The 15,440-nt window shown below is 39.4% G+C and overlaps 2 protein-coding genes across 2 annotated transcripts in view; both read left to right on the forward strand.

Moving 5' to 3' along the window:
- LOC110957908 (E3 ubiquitin-protein ligase TRIM9) overlaps positions 1-15,440 on the forward strand; it is a 94,881-nt gene that overhangs the window by 67,045 nt on the left and 12,396 nt on the right. Inside the window, exons 6-9 of the mRNA XM_022204144.2 lie at positions 5,934-6,097; positions 9,470-9,608; positions 11,678-11,802; positions 11,899-12,077. Coding sequence (XP_022059836.1) covers positions 5,934-6,097; positions 9,470-9,608; positions 11,678-11,802; positions 11,899-12,077 — 607 coding nt within the window. The remainder of the gene's footprint in view (positions 1-5,933; positions 6,098-9,469; positions 9,609-11,677; positions 11,803-11,898; positions 12,078-15,440) is intronic.
- Positions 1-15,440, forward strand: part of LOC110945556 (moronecidin-like) — a 307,687-nt gene that overhangs the window by 25,924 nt on the left and 266,323 nt on the right. The window lies entirely within an intron of this gene.

The raw sequence follows: 15,440 nt of genomic DNA on the forward strand, positions 1-15,440 counted from the left end.
TGCGGGTCACAGCCCAAGCTGAATTCTTTACTTGAAGGAGACTTTCTCTAATCAGAGCTCCAGTCTGGCTTGTTAGAGAGCCGAGGAGCTTTGATCATCCCTCCTTTGTTCTTTCAGGCTGGTGACATGAAACTCATCTGTACGTTTCTCCACCCTCACATCCCCCTGATCATCCAGAACAAAGCAAGAGAGTTTAAGAATGGACGATTTGATTTTATGTCTCTGAGTCTGTGACATCCCGATCAACAACACAGTGTACGAAGTGTTCTAAGCAGCCTGACTTACTTCTTCACTGTTGTAACTTCTCATTACTATCTGAACTGAACGTGTTGTTCTGGATCATTATTTTTTAGATTTTTAACTTTTTGCCTTTATTTTAGATTTAAGGAACAGTTACTGTAACTTCTCCATTGTTTATAAAGAGGGGTTTTTTGTTCATCTTTTGGGAATTTTCAGTATTTTACTTCCTTGTTTATGTGATTAGAATGGGGGGGAAAATGAGCAGTTGTCCTTATTACTGAATGCAATTTCAATATTTTTGCGTTTGCATGATCAGCTCTACGAAGAATAAGATGATGTTTTAAAAAGTAGCGGTAAATTCTGTTCCTTGAGGTCGGCGAGTTGTTCTTCTCCCATTACTAAAGCATATCAGATACCATCACACACTTGTAAAGAGCACTCGGATCACGAATAGCTTCAATTATGACCAAACCTTCAAGTTTGGACTTTGAAGTTTCTGTATCATTGCGGCAATTTCTGATGTAAGATGGGATTCTCTGGTGGAAACCTCTGCTCTGTCCTGCTATGCAGATGGCTGGTGGAACTCTGAAGCATGCTGATGCCATGTTTCCAAAGAGCTGACTGATATGAAGTGTGAAAATCATGCAACTTACATGTTATTTGCATATGAAGCACCATGCTACACTGTAAAAAAATGCCGGTAAATTTTACATTAAAAAGTTGTCAAACCATGACAGTAAAAATCTTTAAACTCTAAAATAGTTTGATCTAGTTTTTATAACACTGAATCACCGTAAATAAGTTAATCAGGACAAAACTGCATTTTACTACACTTGCACAGTGGTTTAATATGTGTACACACGTGGACAAAATTGTTGGTACCCCTCAGTTAAAGAAGGAAAAACCCACAATTCTCACTGAAATCACTTGAAACTCACAAAAGTACCAATAAATAAAAATTTATTGAAAATTAAATAATCAAAATCAGCCATCACTTTTGAATTGTTGATTAACATAATTATTTAAAAAAACAAACTAATGAAATAGGGCTGGACAAAAATGATGGTACCCATAACTTAATATTTTGTTGCACAACCTTTTGAGGCAATCACTGCAATTAAACGATTTCTGTATTTGTCAATGAGCGTTCTGCAGCTGTCAACAGGTATTTTGACCCACTCCTCATGAGCAAACAGCTCCAGTTGTCTCAGGTTTGATGGGTGTCTTCTCCAAATGGCATGTTTCAGCTCCTTCCACATATGTTCAATGGGATTCAGATCTGGGCTCATAGAAGGCCACTTTAGAATAGTCCAACGCTTTTCTCTCAGCCATTCTTGGGTGTTTTTGGCTGTGTGTTTTGGATGGTTGTCCTGTTGGAAGACCCATGACCTGCGACTGAGACCAAGCTTTCTGACACTAGGCAGCACATTTCTCTCCAGAATGCCTTGATAGTCTTCAGATTTCATCGTACCTTGCACACTTTCAAGACACCCTGTACCAGATGCAGCAAAGCAGCCCCAAAACATTACTGAGCCTCCTCCATGTTTCACCGTAGGGACAGTGTTCTTTTCTTCGTATACTTGGTTTTTGAGTCTATGAACATAGAGTTGATGTGCCTTACCAAAAAGCTCCAGTTTGGTCTCATCTGTCCAAAGGACATTCTCCCAGAAGCTTTGTGGCTTGTCAACATGCATTTTTGCAAATTCCAGTCTGGCTTTTTTATGAGTTTTTTTCAGCAGTGGTGTCCTCCTTGGTCGTCTCCCATGAAGTCCACTTTGGCTCAAACAACGACGAATGGTGCGATCTGACACTGATGTACCTTGGCCTTGGAGTTCACCTTTAATTTCTTTGGAGGTTGCTCTGGGCTCTTTGGATACAATTCCAACGATCCGTCTCTTCAATTTGTCATCAATTTTCCTCTTGCGGCCACGTCCAGGGAGGTTGGCTACTGTCCCGTGGGTCTTGAACTTCTGAATAATATGAGCCACTGTTGTCACAGGAACTTCAAGCTGTTTAGAGATGGTCTTATAGCCTTTACCTTTAAGATGTTTGTCTATCATTTTTTTTCGGATGTCCTGGGACAATTCTCTCCTTCGCTTTCTGTTGTCCATGTTCAGTGTGGTACACACCTTTTCACCAAACAGCAGGGTGACTACTTGTCTCCCTTTAAATAGGCAGACTGACTGATGATGAGTTTGGAAACACCTGTGATGTCAATTAAATGACACACCTGAGTTAATCATGTCACTCTGGTCAAGTAGTTTTCAATCTTTTATAGAGGTACCATTATTTTTGTCCAGGCCTGTTTTATTAGTTTGTTTTTTTAAATAATTATGTTAATCAACAATTCAAAAGTAATGGCTGTTTTTGATTATTTAATTTTCAATAAATTTTTATTTATTGTTACTTTTGTGAGTTTCAAGTGATTTCAGTGAGAATTGTGGGTTTTTCCTTCTTTAACTGAGGGGTACCAACAATTTTGTCCACGTGTGTATATAACAATCAGTACTGTCATTTTTTTGCATTTATTTCTCAAAAACACTACAATTTTTCACAGTTCAATGTACGTGCTGATAATGAAAACATGCTGTAATATTTATAACAAGTAACATTTTTGCATTTATTTAATGTAAAAAGTACAGTATGCACCGGTCAAATTGATGTACTTTTGTGTTAATAACGGACATATGCTTTAATTTTTATGACGGGTATAATTTAATTTTTGCATATATGACATTGTTTAAAATAAACATATTTAATGTTAAATACACAAACTGTTGTACTGATAATGGAAAAATGATGTAATATTATAATAGGTCCCATAAACTTTGTTTTATATTGTAGTTTCATATCAATTTTCAAGTGAAACAGACATTTTTTTCAAGTTCAGAACATTTTTTTCAACAGCAAGTACATTTTTTAAACTGTAAAATCAACAGTATCAGTACATTTCTTACCATAAGATTCAGATTTAGAAAACTGTGGGGGGGCAATTAAAAGTCAATGAAGAAAATGTTTTGCTGTAATTTTATGGTAGCATTCCAGCAACCACAGGCGCTGAAATTTTACTGTATAAATAACAGTTTTATTTTTACATTGTACTAACCTTCATGAGGGACAGTTGGTCCAGAGCATGACTTTCAAGTCATTTTGCTGAGACAGCACGTGCCCTTCACGGCTTTAAAAAAATATTAAACGCTTATTTGTTATGCAGTTTAGCATCTTTGGTTCCTATGCTGTCGTATTAAAACGTGCAAACCAACATCATATTTCCAGATGTGCAGGAGATTCCATTATTGAAACAAATGCAGGCAGCAGACAGTGGTGAGGCTGAGATGGAGGCAGACAGCCCAGGAGGTATTTCTGAGACTTTTCACAGTAAACCCCTGTCTCCCTTCCTTGAATTTCTTTTGTCACTCCTTCCTCGTCCCTCAGCCCCACTAGCCCTCCTGGCCATCCTGTTTGGAAACTCACTGGTGGTGTTGTCCCACAGTGTCTCTCTGGTCTCTTTCCTCTGCATGGTTTTTGTTTTACAGCTCCTTTCCAATGAATGACACCTCTGGAGGATAGAGCTGCACTAAGACATTTGTTTGTTTCCCAGTGCCAGTCTTTGGTTTCTGGTCATGTGACTTTTTATTGTACTTTTTAAAATATTGTAAATGTAAATAGAGGAAATGTACATTACTGTTCAAAAGTTTGGGGGTCACTTAGAAATGTCCTTATTTTTGAAAGAAAAGCATTTTTTTTTAATGAAGATAACATTAAATGAACCAGAAATACAGTCTAGACATTATTAATGTGGTAAATGACTATTCTAGCTGGAAACAGCTGATTTTTAATGGAATATCTCCATAGAGGTACAGAGGAACATTTCCAGCAACCATCACTCCTGTGTTCTAATGCTACATTGTGTTAGCTAATGGTGTTGAAAGGCTGATTGATGATTAGAAAACCCTTGTGCAATTGTGCTAGCACATGAATAAAAGTGAGTTTTCGTGGAAAACATGAAATTGTCTGGGTAGTGTCCTCCAAAACCTGCCAGTGGGTTTGAAAGGCACGTTATTATTAACCTCTTAAGACCAAAGCTTTGGTTGGCATTTTAGATTTCTTCCAGTTATTTTGGATAAAGAGTAACCAAAGAGTATGATAATATCTAATATCTGATCATTATGCTTATTATATTTATTACATTAAAATATTACATTATTATTATGATGATTACTATTATTAGTATCATTGTTAGTAGTAGTATTATTACTATTATTATTATTATTATTATTATTATTATTATTATTATTATTATTATTATTATTATTATTAACAATACACTTAAAAAAATATGTCCAGATTTGTGGATACTAGGTTCAAGGAGGTTAAAGATTGCCAAAATTATACCATGTATCAGAGCCCAAAATTCTATAAACAGAACAAACTGTTGGATTTCCAACTTTGTGACAGTGATTTTTCATGATGAAACTGTGCATCACATATATGGAGTTCAAGGACTGACGGAAAGGATAAAACCCAGTATTTTTTCTAAAATCATAATGTTTCATCAAATTTTCTTTTCTTCCTGTGTCTAAGCTAAAAATTCACAAAACATTGCACCAGACTCTTAAAAAACAATCTTTTTCGACACAACTAGGTTGAACTGCAGACTTTGCTTACACAGAGCAGTTAAGAGAAAAGAAGTTAATGTAAAATAGATGATCAAAGAAAGTCAACTTTTATTTTTTATGATTTACATATTTTACTGCACAAAAAAAGATTTCTGAGCATCTCTCTGCTTCAGAGGGTTAAACACGATCCCTGTTGAATTTTTAGCCAAAATTCCTGAAATGAAAGACATGATGGATAGAGAACAAGAATTTATAATTCTTATAAAGAAAACTAATTTAAAACGGATTTTAAAATGCATACTCTGAATCAACATGTGCATGATATGCAATACATCACATGATACTGTTCCTTCTGCCCTGACTGCTGCCTCTCCTTTGTGTCTTCAAGTGCCTGTAAATACAGAAAAGAAGCTGACTTTATCACTCAGATCTACACTTGTGTGTTCAATGGTTATCTCTGCCCTGTTTTGTTGTTTGTATGTCTGTTTAAGATCCTTTTGGAATTCAGTTTTCACCTGTTTTTACCACAAGATTGACCAGCACAAGGGTTAGACTGATACGATGCTTTTATCCGCTGATACTATGCAGATTTCTGCAACTAGCACAAAATCATTTCTTGCTTTGGGCTATTTAATCTTTTACAGCCTCAGTCTGGCCTTTCGAAGGGAAACATCTTAAGATGTTTTTCCCACCTTGAGAAGAAGATGAATTCAGTAAACAGCCGTCAGTTTTCAGAGCTCATATCAGTCTAGCCCAATGCACCACTATCCCTTTAGTGCCTATGATGTCCTCACATGGTCATGTTTAAGCCGCCACTGATCCCCAGCTGTTGCCCTCTAAATGAACCAGAGGTCTTACACCTGAAATGTTTTTTTTTATCCCTTTAGATCCTCATTAAATTTCCCATTTCTCTCCCTTCAGTTTATTGAAACACAACCGGCCAGATGACATCCTTGCTTGTTTGCTTTTCTCTTCAATCCATCCACCCTGTCATCGTTCCCTCCTTCCACATTTCCTTTCCCTTCAACCCTCAATTACAATCTTCACATTTCATCCATCCATCTCTCCCCACAGTGGAGTCTGGACCTTTGGTGCCAGCAGCTCCTCTCCTGCAGCTGGAAAAGTGTTGCACCAGGAATAACAGCGCCACCCTGGCATGGAGGGTAACCGTGCCCACCGGCAGCCCCATTGAAGGCTACATCCTGGAGCTGGATGATGGGAACGGAGGACAGTACAGGGTTGGCATTGCACAAACACACACACACTGATTCAGAATACATACTTTGTGTGAAACTGAGCAGAAAGACTGAGACTAATATGAAAGTAATCTAATAAGAAATGCAGCAAATGGCATCATACCGGCTCTTCTGTGGTTCTCTTTTTATTTCATTATGAATAATGCATACACGGCTCAACTCTGACTAAAAACACAAATAGCACTCTCTGAGTGCAATAAATCAAGTCATTAGTAAACATATGTTAAAAGTGTTGAGTGCTGGCCTCTTTCCTCCACTGAAAAAAATATATATGCAGCATAAAAATGGTCCTGATCATTTATCCACTGCTGGGTCAGGTGCGGCTTTAAAGGACAATGATCAGATAGCGTGACTATTACACAGACACTCTGACAAGTGACTTTTACAGGGCCACTTTAAAATGCAGTTCTATTTAAATAATATCCTGCCACAGATGACAAGAGAAAGACATGAACAGGCAGTTGGCTGCTGGACACTGACATGTCTGCTTATAGCTGCATCAAGGCACTTGAATGTCCACGTCTCCACCATTTGTCATCTGAGGAATCATTTCAGACAGCATGTTACGACAGACAACCTGCCACATGACTACAAACCACGTGTCACCACCCGAGCCCACACATCCGGCTCGTCCATCTGAATACCAAACGGAGAGGAATCTTGGGCTGTGATCTAGTCACCCACACCACGGCCCTGATGTAATAGCAGAACAGCGTTGTAATCAGCTCCAGCAGGCAACCACCCATGTTGGACACCAGCAGGATGGAAGATGGTCCTTTCCACTGATTCATCTAGTTTTCAGCTACACAGAGCAGGTGTCAGATGTCATGTTTGGCCTTGTATGGAGGGGGAGGCTGATGGAAGCTGATGCAAGTGGAGGAGTGATGGTATGAGCAAGGATGTGCCATTAACAACAAGAAAAGCACTCAGAGTGCGGTACTCTGCCAAGGCTGCTCAGTCATTGTATGATTCTCGACGGATGAAATCTTTAAAAAAAAACATCATGGTGTGCAGTGGTCGATTTGTAGTAGGATTCACTTGTTACAGTGATGCCATGCCACTATCTCATAATGATACAGAAATATTTAACAAATCCATGGATGCAGACTATAAGCTGCATCACTGCCAAAATCTACACAGATTGGTCCTTGTGTCATTTCTGACCTTCCTTAAAAATTTCATCCAAATCTGTTGATCCATTTCTGAGCAATGTTGCTAACAGACAGACAAACAGACGGGCAGACAAACCAACAACAATTGTCACATAACTCTACCGCGTTCCTTGGCAGAGTAACTAACACATTATCATAATAGAATAGAAATGCTTTATTAATCCCTTTGGGGAAACTTGTTTGCTACAGCAGAAAGGAGTACTGTTCCCACCATAAATACAGATATACAAGTAAACGTGCAGAAAATAAAAAATAAACAAGAACAATAACATAAAAAGCAAAATGTCCTATGTAAACGATGTACACATGTTAAATATTTTTATGTTGCAAATAGTGTCCAAGAGTGCAAGAGAATAAAAAAAGTGTGCAATTTCAAACTACAGAAGTGGAAAAAGATGCTACAAGACAGGAACTGGGAGCTCTCTGCCAGCCAGGGGTGATGCATTGAACGGAGTTATTGTTTGTGGCAGGAAAGATTTCCTGTATCTGTCCTTGTGGCAGTGGAGCGGGACCAGCCTGCTGGAAAACCTGCTCCACTGCCTGTCCAGAGTTAGTTAATAAAGTTAGTTATTAACTTAAATAAGTTATTTGTTCATATTTAATTATTTCATTATTTAATGAAATATTTAACTTTTATATCATAAAAGTGTTTTTTCTATAATAAAAGTTATTAAATGTGTTAGTTTTTATTAGAAATCCACACAACAATGGTTATCTCATTTGTCAGCATTATTTAATGTTTCCATGAGACAAGGTGCTTCCTCATGTTGCCAGAATATGCACTGTCCTTCTCCAGTAGCAGTTAAAGCAGCTAAAAATGTTCCAGTCCTACGTAGGACTGTAGACTCTCCGCACATGTCACCATCCAACATCTGTGAGATGCTCTTGATGAATGGCAGCTTGTCTCTCGGCTTCACCAAGTCTTTTGGGAAGAGTGGGACAACATTCCACAAGCAGCATCAACAACCTCATAACTCCATGTGTCATAGATGAATGGCAGGAGAGTGTGGTCCTGTATTGGGGTCTGGTGGTGAGTGGGGGGTTGGAATTTATAAGCTTTGCTTCATCCATCCCCTTTTCAAATCACTTATGTAAATAGTCTGATTTTGGTGATGTCAGAAGCTGGTTTGAAATAAATGATCAATCAATCAATCAATCAATCAATGAATTGCACTACAAAATGTAAATGGTGGATCCACTCGGTACTGACTTGTGAATTATGATTTATGACTCCACTCTCCAATAAAGTACACTGCCTGTCCAAATACAAACTCACCACCTGGATTTAACTAAGCAAATAGGTAAGAGGCTTCCATTGGATAATTACTGCAGTGATGGATATGTTTCAGCTGGCAGCAACTTAATTAACCCTAGCTGATGCAGTGAGGAGCTTCTTATTTCTGAAACAACCATGTTGGAAGACCTATCCAGTGGTCCTAGAAAAGATGTTAATCTGTCTTAGAAGAGGGAAATTATTGGCCTGCATCAAGCAAAGAAAACAACTGAGATGAAACTACTAGAATCAGGTTGAGAACCATCCAACGCATCATCAAAACATGGAAGGACAGTGGTGAACCATCATCTTCGACGAACAAATGTGGTCGGTCATGTGGTCTGATGAGTCCAGATGTACCCTGTTTCAAAGTGATGGGCTCATCACAATAAGAAGAGAGGTGGATGAAGTGATGCACTCATCATGGCTAGTGTGTACTGTACAAGTCTGTGGGAGTTAGGGTTATGATCTGGGGTTGCTGCAGTTGGTTCAGGTACAGCAACATTATGTTAGTGGTTCAGGGAGCATGAGACATCATTTTCACATGTAGATTGGCCTCCATAGAGTCCAGACCTCAGCCCCACTGAGAATCTTTGGGAGAAGACTTTGCACAGCGGTCCGACTCTCCTATCATCAATGCAAGATCTTTAAATTAATGCAGCTCTGGACAGAAATAAATGCTGTGACATTACAGAAACTTATAGAAATGATGCCATTGTGAACATGTCATTCTCAAAGCTAAAGGTGGCCCAACGAAATATTGGAGTGCAACTTTTTGTTTTGACGGGCAGTGTGCTCTACAACGCATTTATGCTTTCTTTCCATATAATACTTGAGTCGATGTATGCTGTATATAAATGTAAATGTTTGTGCTTAACCTGCATATGTAAAATGTGTGTGTACCCTCAGGAGGTCTATGTCGGGAAGGAGACTGTGTGTACAGTGGATGGACTCCATTTCAACAGTTCCTACAATGCCAGGGTGAAAGCCTACAATGGCATTGGTGTGGGGCCATACAGCAAGACAGTCGTACTCAAGACCTCTGATGGTATGTGATGTGTGTGAGAAGTAGCTTAGCTTCCAGCGAGCCAGATGGGCACCATGTCTGTCTCAATTCTCATTCTGCTCCTTTGACTGTCTTTATTTTATTGTCTCCGCAGGCTTGTTTGTGTTCAAGATCATCTTTGTAAAACAGGTTTCATGATGTAATTCCATTTGGGCTACGTTGCACTGATTAGAAAAGCTTCCTAGATGAGGAGATTGTTTTTTTGTTGTTGTTTCTTTTCTTTTTTAGGAAAAGCCATGAAAATGCAGCAGTAGAGATGAGAAGAGGGGTGAGAAAATGTGACGACAGGAAGGGGAAATAAGGCAGAGAGTAGAACAGGAGAAGAAAGTGTTAGAGAGATAATGATGAGATGGCAGAAAGACAAGAAAGACGTGGACAAGAAACAGCAGAAGGGTTTGAATAGGGAAAGCAAAGAACATGGACGAAAGGAAAGAAGGAAGGCAAGGAAAAGAGACTGGAAAAAGATTACAAAAAAGGGAAAAAATAGGGAAGATGGGAAGGAAAAACATGGAAAAAGGATGGGGAAGAGGAAAATTGAAATGGAAAGGAAGAAAAAGGAGTCAGAGAAAAGGAGGAGAATAGGGGATAATGACAAAATCTTCCACAGCAGCAGTGGGATGAGGGCGGAGAGTTTCTCTAAAGCACTTCACACACACACACAGACTCTTTGCCAGCCACAATAACAATGAGCATTAGTCTGTTTTCTGACTGATAACCGTTGATCCGTCCTGCCCTCTTTATATTTTTCTATGTCATATTTCTTCCTGCCTACTCTCCCTCTTTCTCCTCCTCTCCTCATTTCTCTCCCTTTCCTTGATAATTGTACAGCTGCTCCATAGAGGGAGGAAACAGTGGGATGTGACTCTTTTTGTGCAGCAGGCAAATGCTGCAAAACAGACACTACTTTTAATTCTAAAAATGGGCGTTTGGTGAATAATGCTGTGTATTTTGTGTGTGTGTGTGTGTGTGTGTGTGTGTGTGTGTGTGTGTGTGTGTGTGTGTGTGTGTGTGTGTGTGTGTGTGTGTGTGTGTGTGTGTGTGTGAAAATATTGGACAAGCCACCACTTGTTCAGTGATGCAGCACATGGATGGATCCGTCCTCAGGCCTACACTGTGAATGAATGTGTCCCTGATGTTTCAGCCTTTAGCATGTGTGTGTGTGCGTGTGTGGTCTGCCCCTGTAGCTAAACTTACTCACAGTTATTGCCCACTATACGGAAGTTGTGTAAAATTACTAGATGCAGACTTCCATGCAGACATCCTCCCTGAGGGAACCAGCTGTTATTGGTACAAATGTGTAAGAATATGAAGCAATTTACATGTTTTAATCACCTTTTAAATTTCCAATGTGTAAACGGATTGTAACTAAATTAAAAAATGAGACCTTCCCTGAATGTCTCGATTGGGGGAAAAAAACAGCCTGTGGGTTGGTTTCGATGAAAACGCTTCAGAATGAGTTTTCTGGTAAAATTGTCTCCCCCCACCCGCAGCACCAATAGTGTGCAGGGCTATAGCTGCTTTTAGCTTAGAATGGAGTTAGCTAATATCAGCAAATAACAAATTCCCAGCATAACCCAGCCTTTAATAAAAAAAACTCCTGAAAGTTTTAGTGAACCACACCTGTCTGATCAAATTGGAATGTAACGGACATTGGAGGAAAAATAGGGCCAACACTGGCAAGGCAGTTGATTTATTGATGGGTAAAAAGGGTAAATAGGTAAAAAAAAAAAACAGAATGAAGGCACCCAGTTAGTTCAGCTGGCTGAACAAGGGGGGGCTACAATCCCTGAACACTGGTTATGGGTTTGAATCCAGCCCATGGCCATTTACTGCATGTCATTCCCCTACTCTTCTACCCATGTTTCCTGTCTTTCTCTCTCAATGTCCTATACATAAAAAGGGCACAAATGTAAAAGAATAATCTGTGTGACTACATGTCTCTCAATGGATTTACAGACTTACAGAATGCTCTATTCTCGGTCTCTGAATAGCTCTCTGTCCAAAGACTTTTACTATTGTAGACTAACTGGCTAACTATTGTGTCCTTTCAGTGGCTTGGTTCACCTTCGACCCCACCTCAGCTCACCGAGACATCGTTCTGTCTAATGAAAACCAGACGGTCAGCTGTAACAGCTATGATGACCGTGTGGTGCTGGGGACAGCTGCTTTTTCTAAGGTGAAGGCCGTACTGATTTTGAATGTTCCAACTAAATGCTTTTATTTTGTGTGAGTTTTGAGTAAGTGGATTTTTCTAACTCTCCTCAAATCCCAGGGTATTCACTATTGGGAGATCACCATTGATCGCTATGACAACCACCCTGACCCTGCGTTTGGCGTGGCGAGGATCAACACCATGAAGGACATGATGCTGGGAAAAGACGACAAAGCCTGGGCCATGTATGTGGACAACAACCGCTCTTGGTTCATGCACAACAACTCCCACACCAACAGGTAGGTACTGTGTTGACTGTGTGTCATTTATAGAGGGCCCATAATAAATAGCAATGGAATCAAAGGGGCCAAGGGGCCACAACCCACTCCAACCAGCATCTAATAGGTCAAACTCATTCACTGGAACTTGCCTTTAAATCAATGTTTCTCCTGAAGTTCACAACTTTATTTAATTTACATTTGGGTGCCATTTCCGCCGATCAAACTTCCTTGTAGTGATACACCACTCCCTGTGCTTCTGCATCACTTGTAATTCTTCCTAGAAGTCCTGTTATGTAAAGATGGCAAGTGTCATCTGCAATTAGTGCTGACTCTCCAAAACTGTATCAAAACTATTCAACTAGGTTGCCAATTCTAGCAAGCAGGACAGTTGTAGAGCGACGATTGTGTTGTGGCCAAAGGCCTCATCTGGAGTCCCTGTGCTGTGATTGGACACGCAGTGCATTGGTGCAGCCTCATGCTATCACATGAGGCTGCACATGAGACTACACTGTTCAAGTCTTTTGTTTCGAATGCTCCCCCTTAGGTGCCTCAGGATGTTATAGAACTTTTGCTTTGATAATAAATTCATGGTGCACAACCACGTACATGTTGATGAAAACAACGAGCATGCTCCTGACCTGAAGCACCTCAGAGACTACAGACTCTTGCACTTTAAAAATGACCATTTTTCTCCTGACGTCGGCTGCAGACTCACCTCTTGTCACTATTATTGATCTTTCACATGAAGGTTGTTGATTGGAATAGAATGTAATGTTTGCTCTCTGCTCCAGTTTGCTTTCCCATGTGGTCACAAAAACATCTATAGCACAATCTCCATGTTGTGGTCTCCTCTGCTTGTGGCAGTTTGCACATGTAACTGACATGCACCAACATTCTCAGAACTTTTAGATCACCCTCATTAAGGCAGAACCTGACAATGCTTGGTTAATGTTTTGCCATGTTCCATAAAGCCCTCTAGTCTGCGGGTATAAATGTTCAGTAAATCTTTAATTAAAAGTAAAAAGATTGAATTAAATTAAACCTCTGTGTGAAGCTATGTTGGAAGTTACTGGACCGTATGAACCAGCCAGAATGATTAATGTGTAATTTGTTCCATCCTGGCAGGTGCAACCTAATCCTTTAATGATTATTCCGCTGTTATGATTTATGAAGTGAAGGAGAAACGCCTGCTAAATGGACTTTTCACAACTGGATAACCCCAAAGTTGTCCTTCATAATTTGTTATTACGATCTATAAAGCATAAAAAATCATTCATCAGTACTAATAAAGACATCTTTTTAAAAAACATATCATATTAGAATGCAGAATGCTTGTCATTCTAACTAATTTAAGAACAACACTTGTCTAAAACAACAGGAGGCAGAGACTTTGTAAGGCATCGCTGTCTTCATCCATTCATCATTAGGCCTTCTCCATTAAATCCCACATTTCTGAGAGGTACACAGTGCAATGATAGATACTCAGGATGACAGAGGGACCCGTGGGCTCATACAATACCAAGTAACTAACAAACACACCAGGGAGGAAGATTACTGCAGGCTGCAGGAGACATCAAAACATGTCTCTGCACCATCTCTCTGCATCATCTCTCTGCATCACAAGGCAGTCATCAAGTCTCATTAAACATTTATTTATGAGAAAATATCTATTCTTCACAGGAATACGCAAAACCTCTGACTTATTACACTCTGCCTACCTTTCATGTTGTTCATCTTCTTATGTCTGAGCCTCATGTTGTTATTTACCTCGCACTGATTCCTTTGTCTCTCATAGTCCCGGCAGCCTCACCCTGAAGCTGGTATCATGTTTGTATACACATCTACACATGCATGTTAGCTGGGCTTCTGAGCAAAAACAAGGTATTTAGTATTAAAACACAATTTCAGCAGCTGAGTATCTGTGTTAGGCTACAAGTTTTACAGTGATTTTTGTTTTCAGCAAGTTATTTTTTCTCTTTTTTCCCCCACTTTCACACAGACTGAATTCCTGAAGCCTTGATGAGCTCCTTGATGAGCTTGTAAGAACAAATGGAACTTAAAACTCATGAAACTACGATTCAAAGTTTAGGGGTCACTTAGAAATGGCCTTATTTTTGAAAGAAAACTTTTTTTTTAAATGAAGATAACAGTAAATTAATCAGAAATACAGTCTAGACATTGTTAATGTGGTAAATATCTATTCTAGCTGGAAATGTTTAGTGGAATATCTCCATAGGGGTACAGAGGAACATTTCCAGCAACCATCACTCCTGTGTTCTAATGCTACATTGTGGAGTTGAAAGGCTAATTGATGATTAGAAAACCATTGTGCAATTATGTTAGCACATGAATAAAAGTGTGAGTTTTCATGAAAAACATGAAATTGTCTGAGTGACCCCAAACTGGTAATGTATATAGTATAAGAAAGTGTTGTAGACCACAGCATTTATAGCCAAAGCACCTTTAAATAGGCAAAATATAGTAACTTTTTGGAATCTTAAGATTTTCTTTTAAATAAATTTATCTTATGTCATTGTCTTATGCCAAATGAGGTAACAGGAATTGAGCCGGTCACTTACTGATGAAGTAATATCAAAGTTGTTGCATTTGCAGCATTACAAAATGGGTGTCTGTGGTGATACTGCAAATTGCAAGGCAGACTCACTTCTATCATTCAGCGGTCTCTAAGCATAACTTTCATAATTAAATCTCAGTAGACATTATTCTGTTCACTTTCGTGTGCGGTGACGTCAGCTGTTATGGCAGTGTGGCCCAGGAGCCAACTGACTGACGTCACACAGGCAACACTGGCTCATTCCCAGCCTCCATCCTAAGGCCAAAGCACTAAACCTTCACAGACTTAACCGATTTCACAGCTGCAGCACTTGCATGTGTGAGATTGTCAGGGCTCGAAATGGCATCGAAAGGAGGGCTGGAACACGGTATCATGATGGCACATGTTGCCTGGAAACAACACATCATCATTCAAAAAGTGAATTAGGACTCATGTTTTATTTGCAGTCTGATACACTGCTTGTTTGATCGCTTCCTTATTGCGACATTACAGTGTTTATATATTTTAGCAAACTATCAAAGGGCAGGAAAGTTATGAAGATCTGTAAATCCTATGCAGAGATTTGAGTGAAAATACAAACAACTCTGCAAACATGCAAAAAAATACTTGAACTAATTTGACCATAAACCTTGGGCAGGTCCCTCAGGAAAGCCTGCAGGTATGTGGCTACACACAAAGAGTGCCTAATGGTGTCAAAAGGTCCACACTAGAGTCTTCATACACTTGATGATTTGACAACGGGACAGCTGTGGGTTTACAGCTGTAGATGGAACGTGCCTTAGAGTCTGTGAATCTGTGACAGTGGA

Source organism: Acanthochromis polyacanthus, chromosome 16, assembly GCF_021347895.1.
Source record: "Acanthochromis polyacanthus isolate Apoly-LR-REF ecotype Palm Island chromosome 16, KAUST_Apoly_ChrSc, whole genome shotgun sequence".
NCBI classification, from domain to species: Eukaryota; Metazoa; Chordata; class Actinopteri; family Pomacentridae; genus Acanthochromis; species Acanthochromis polyacanthus.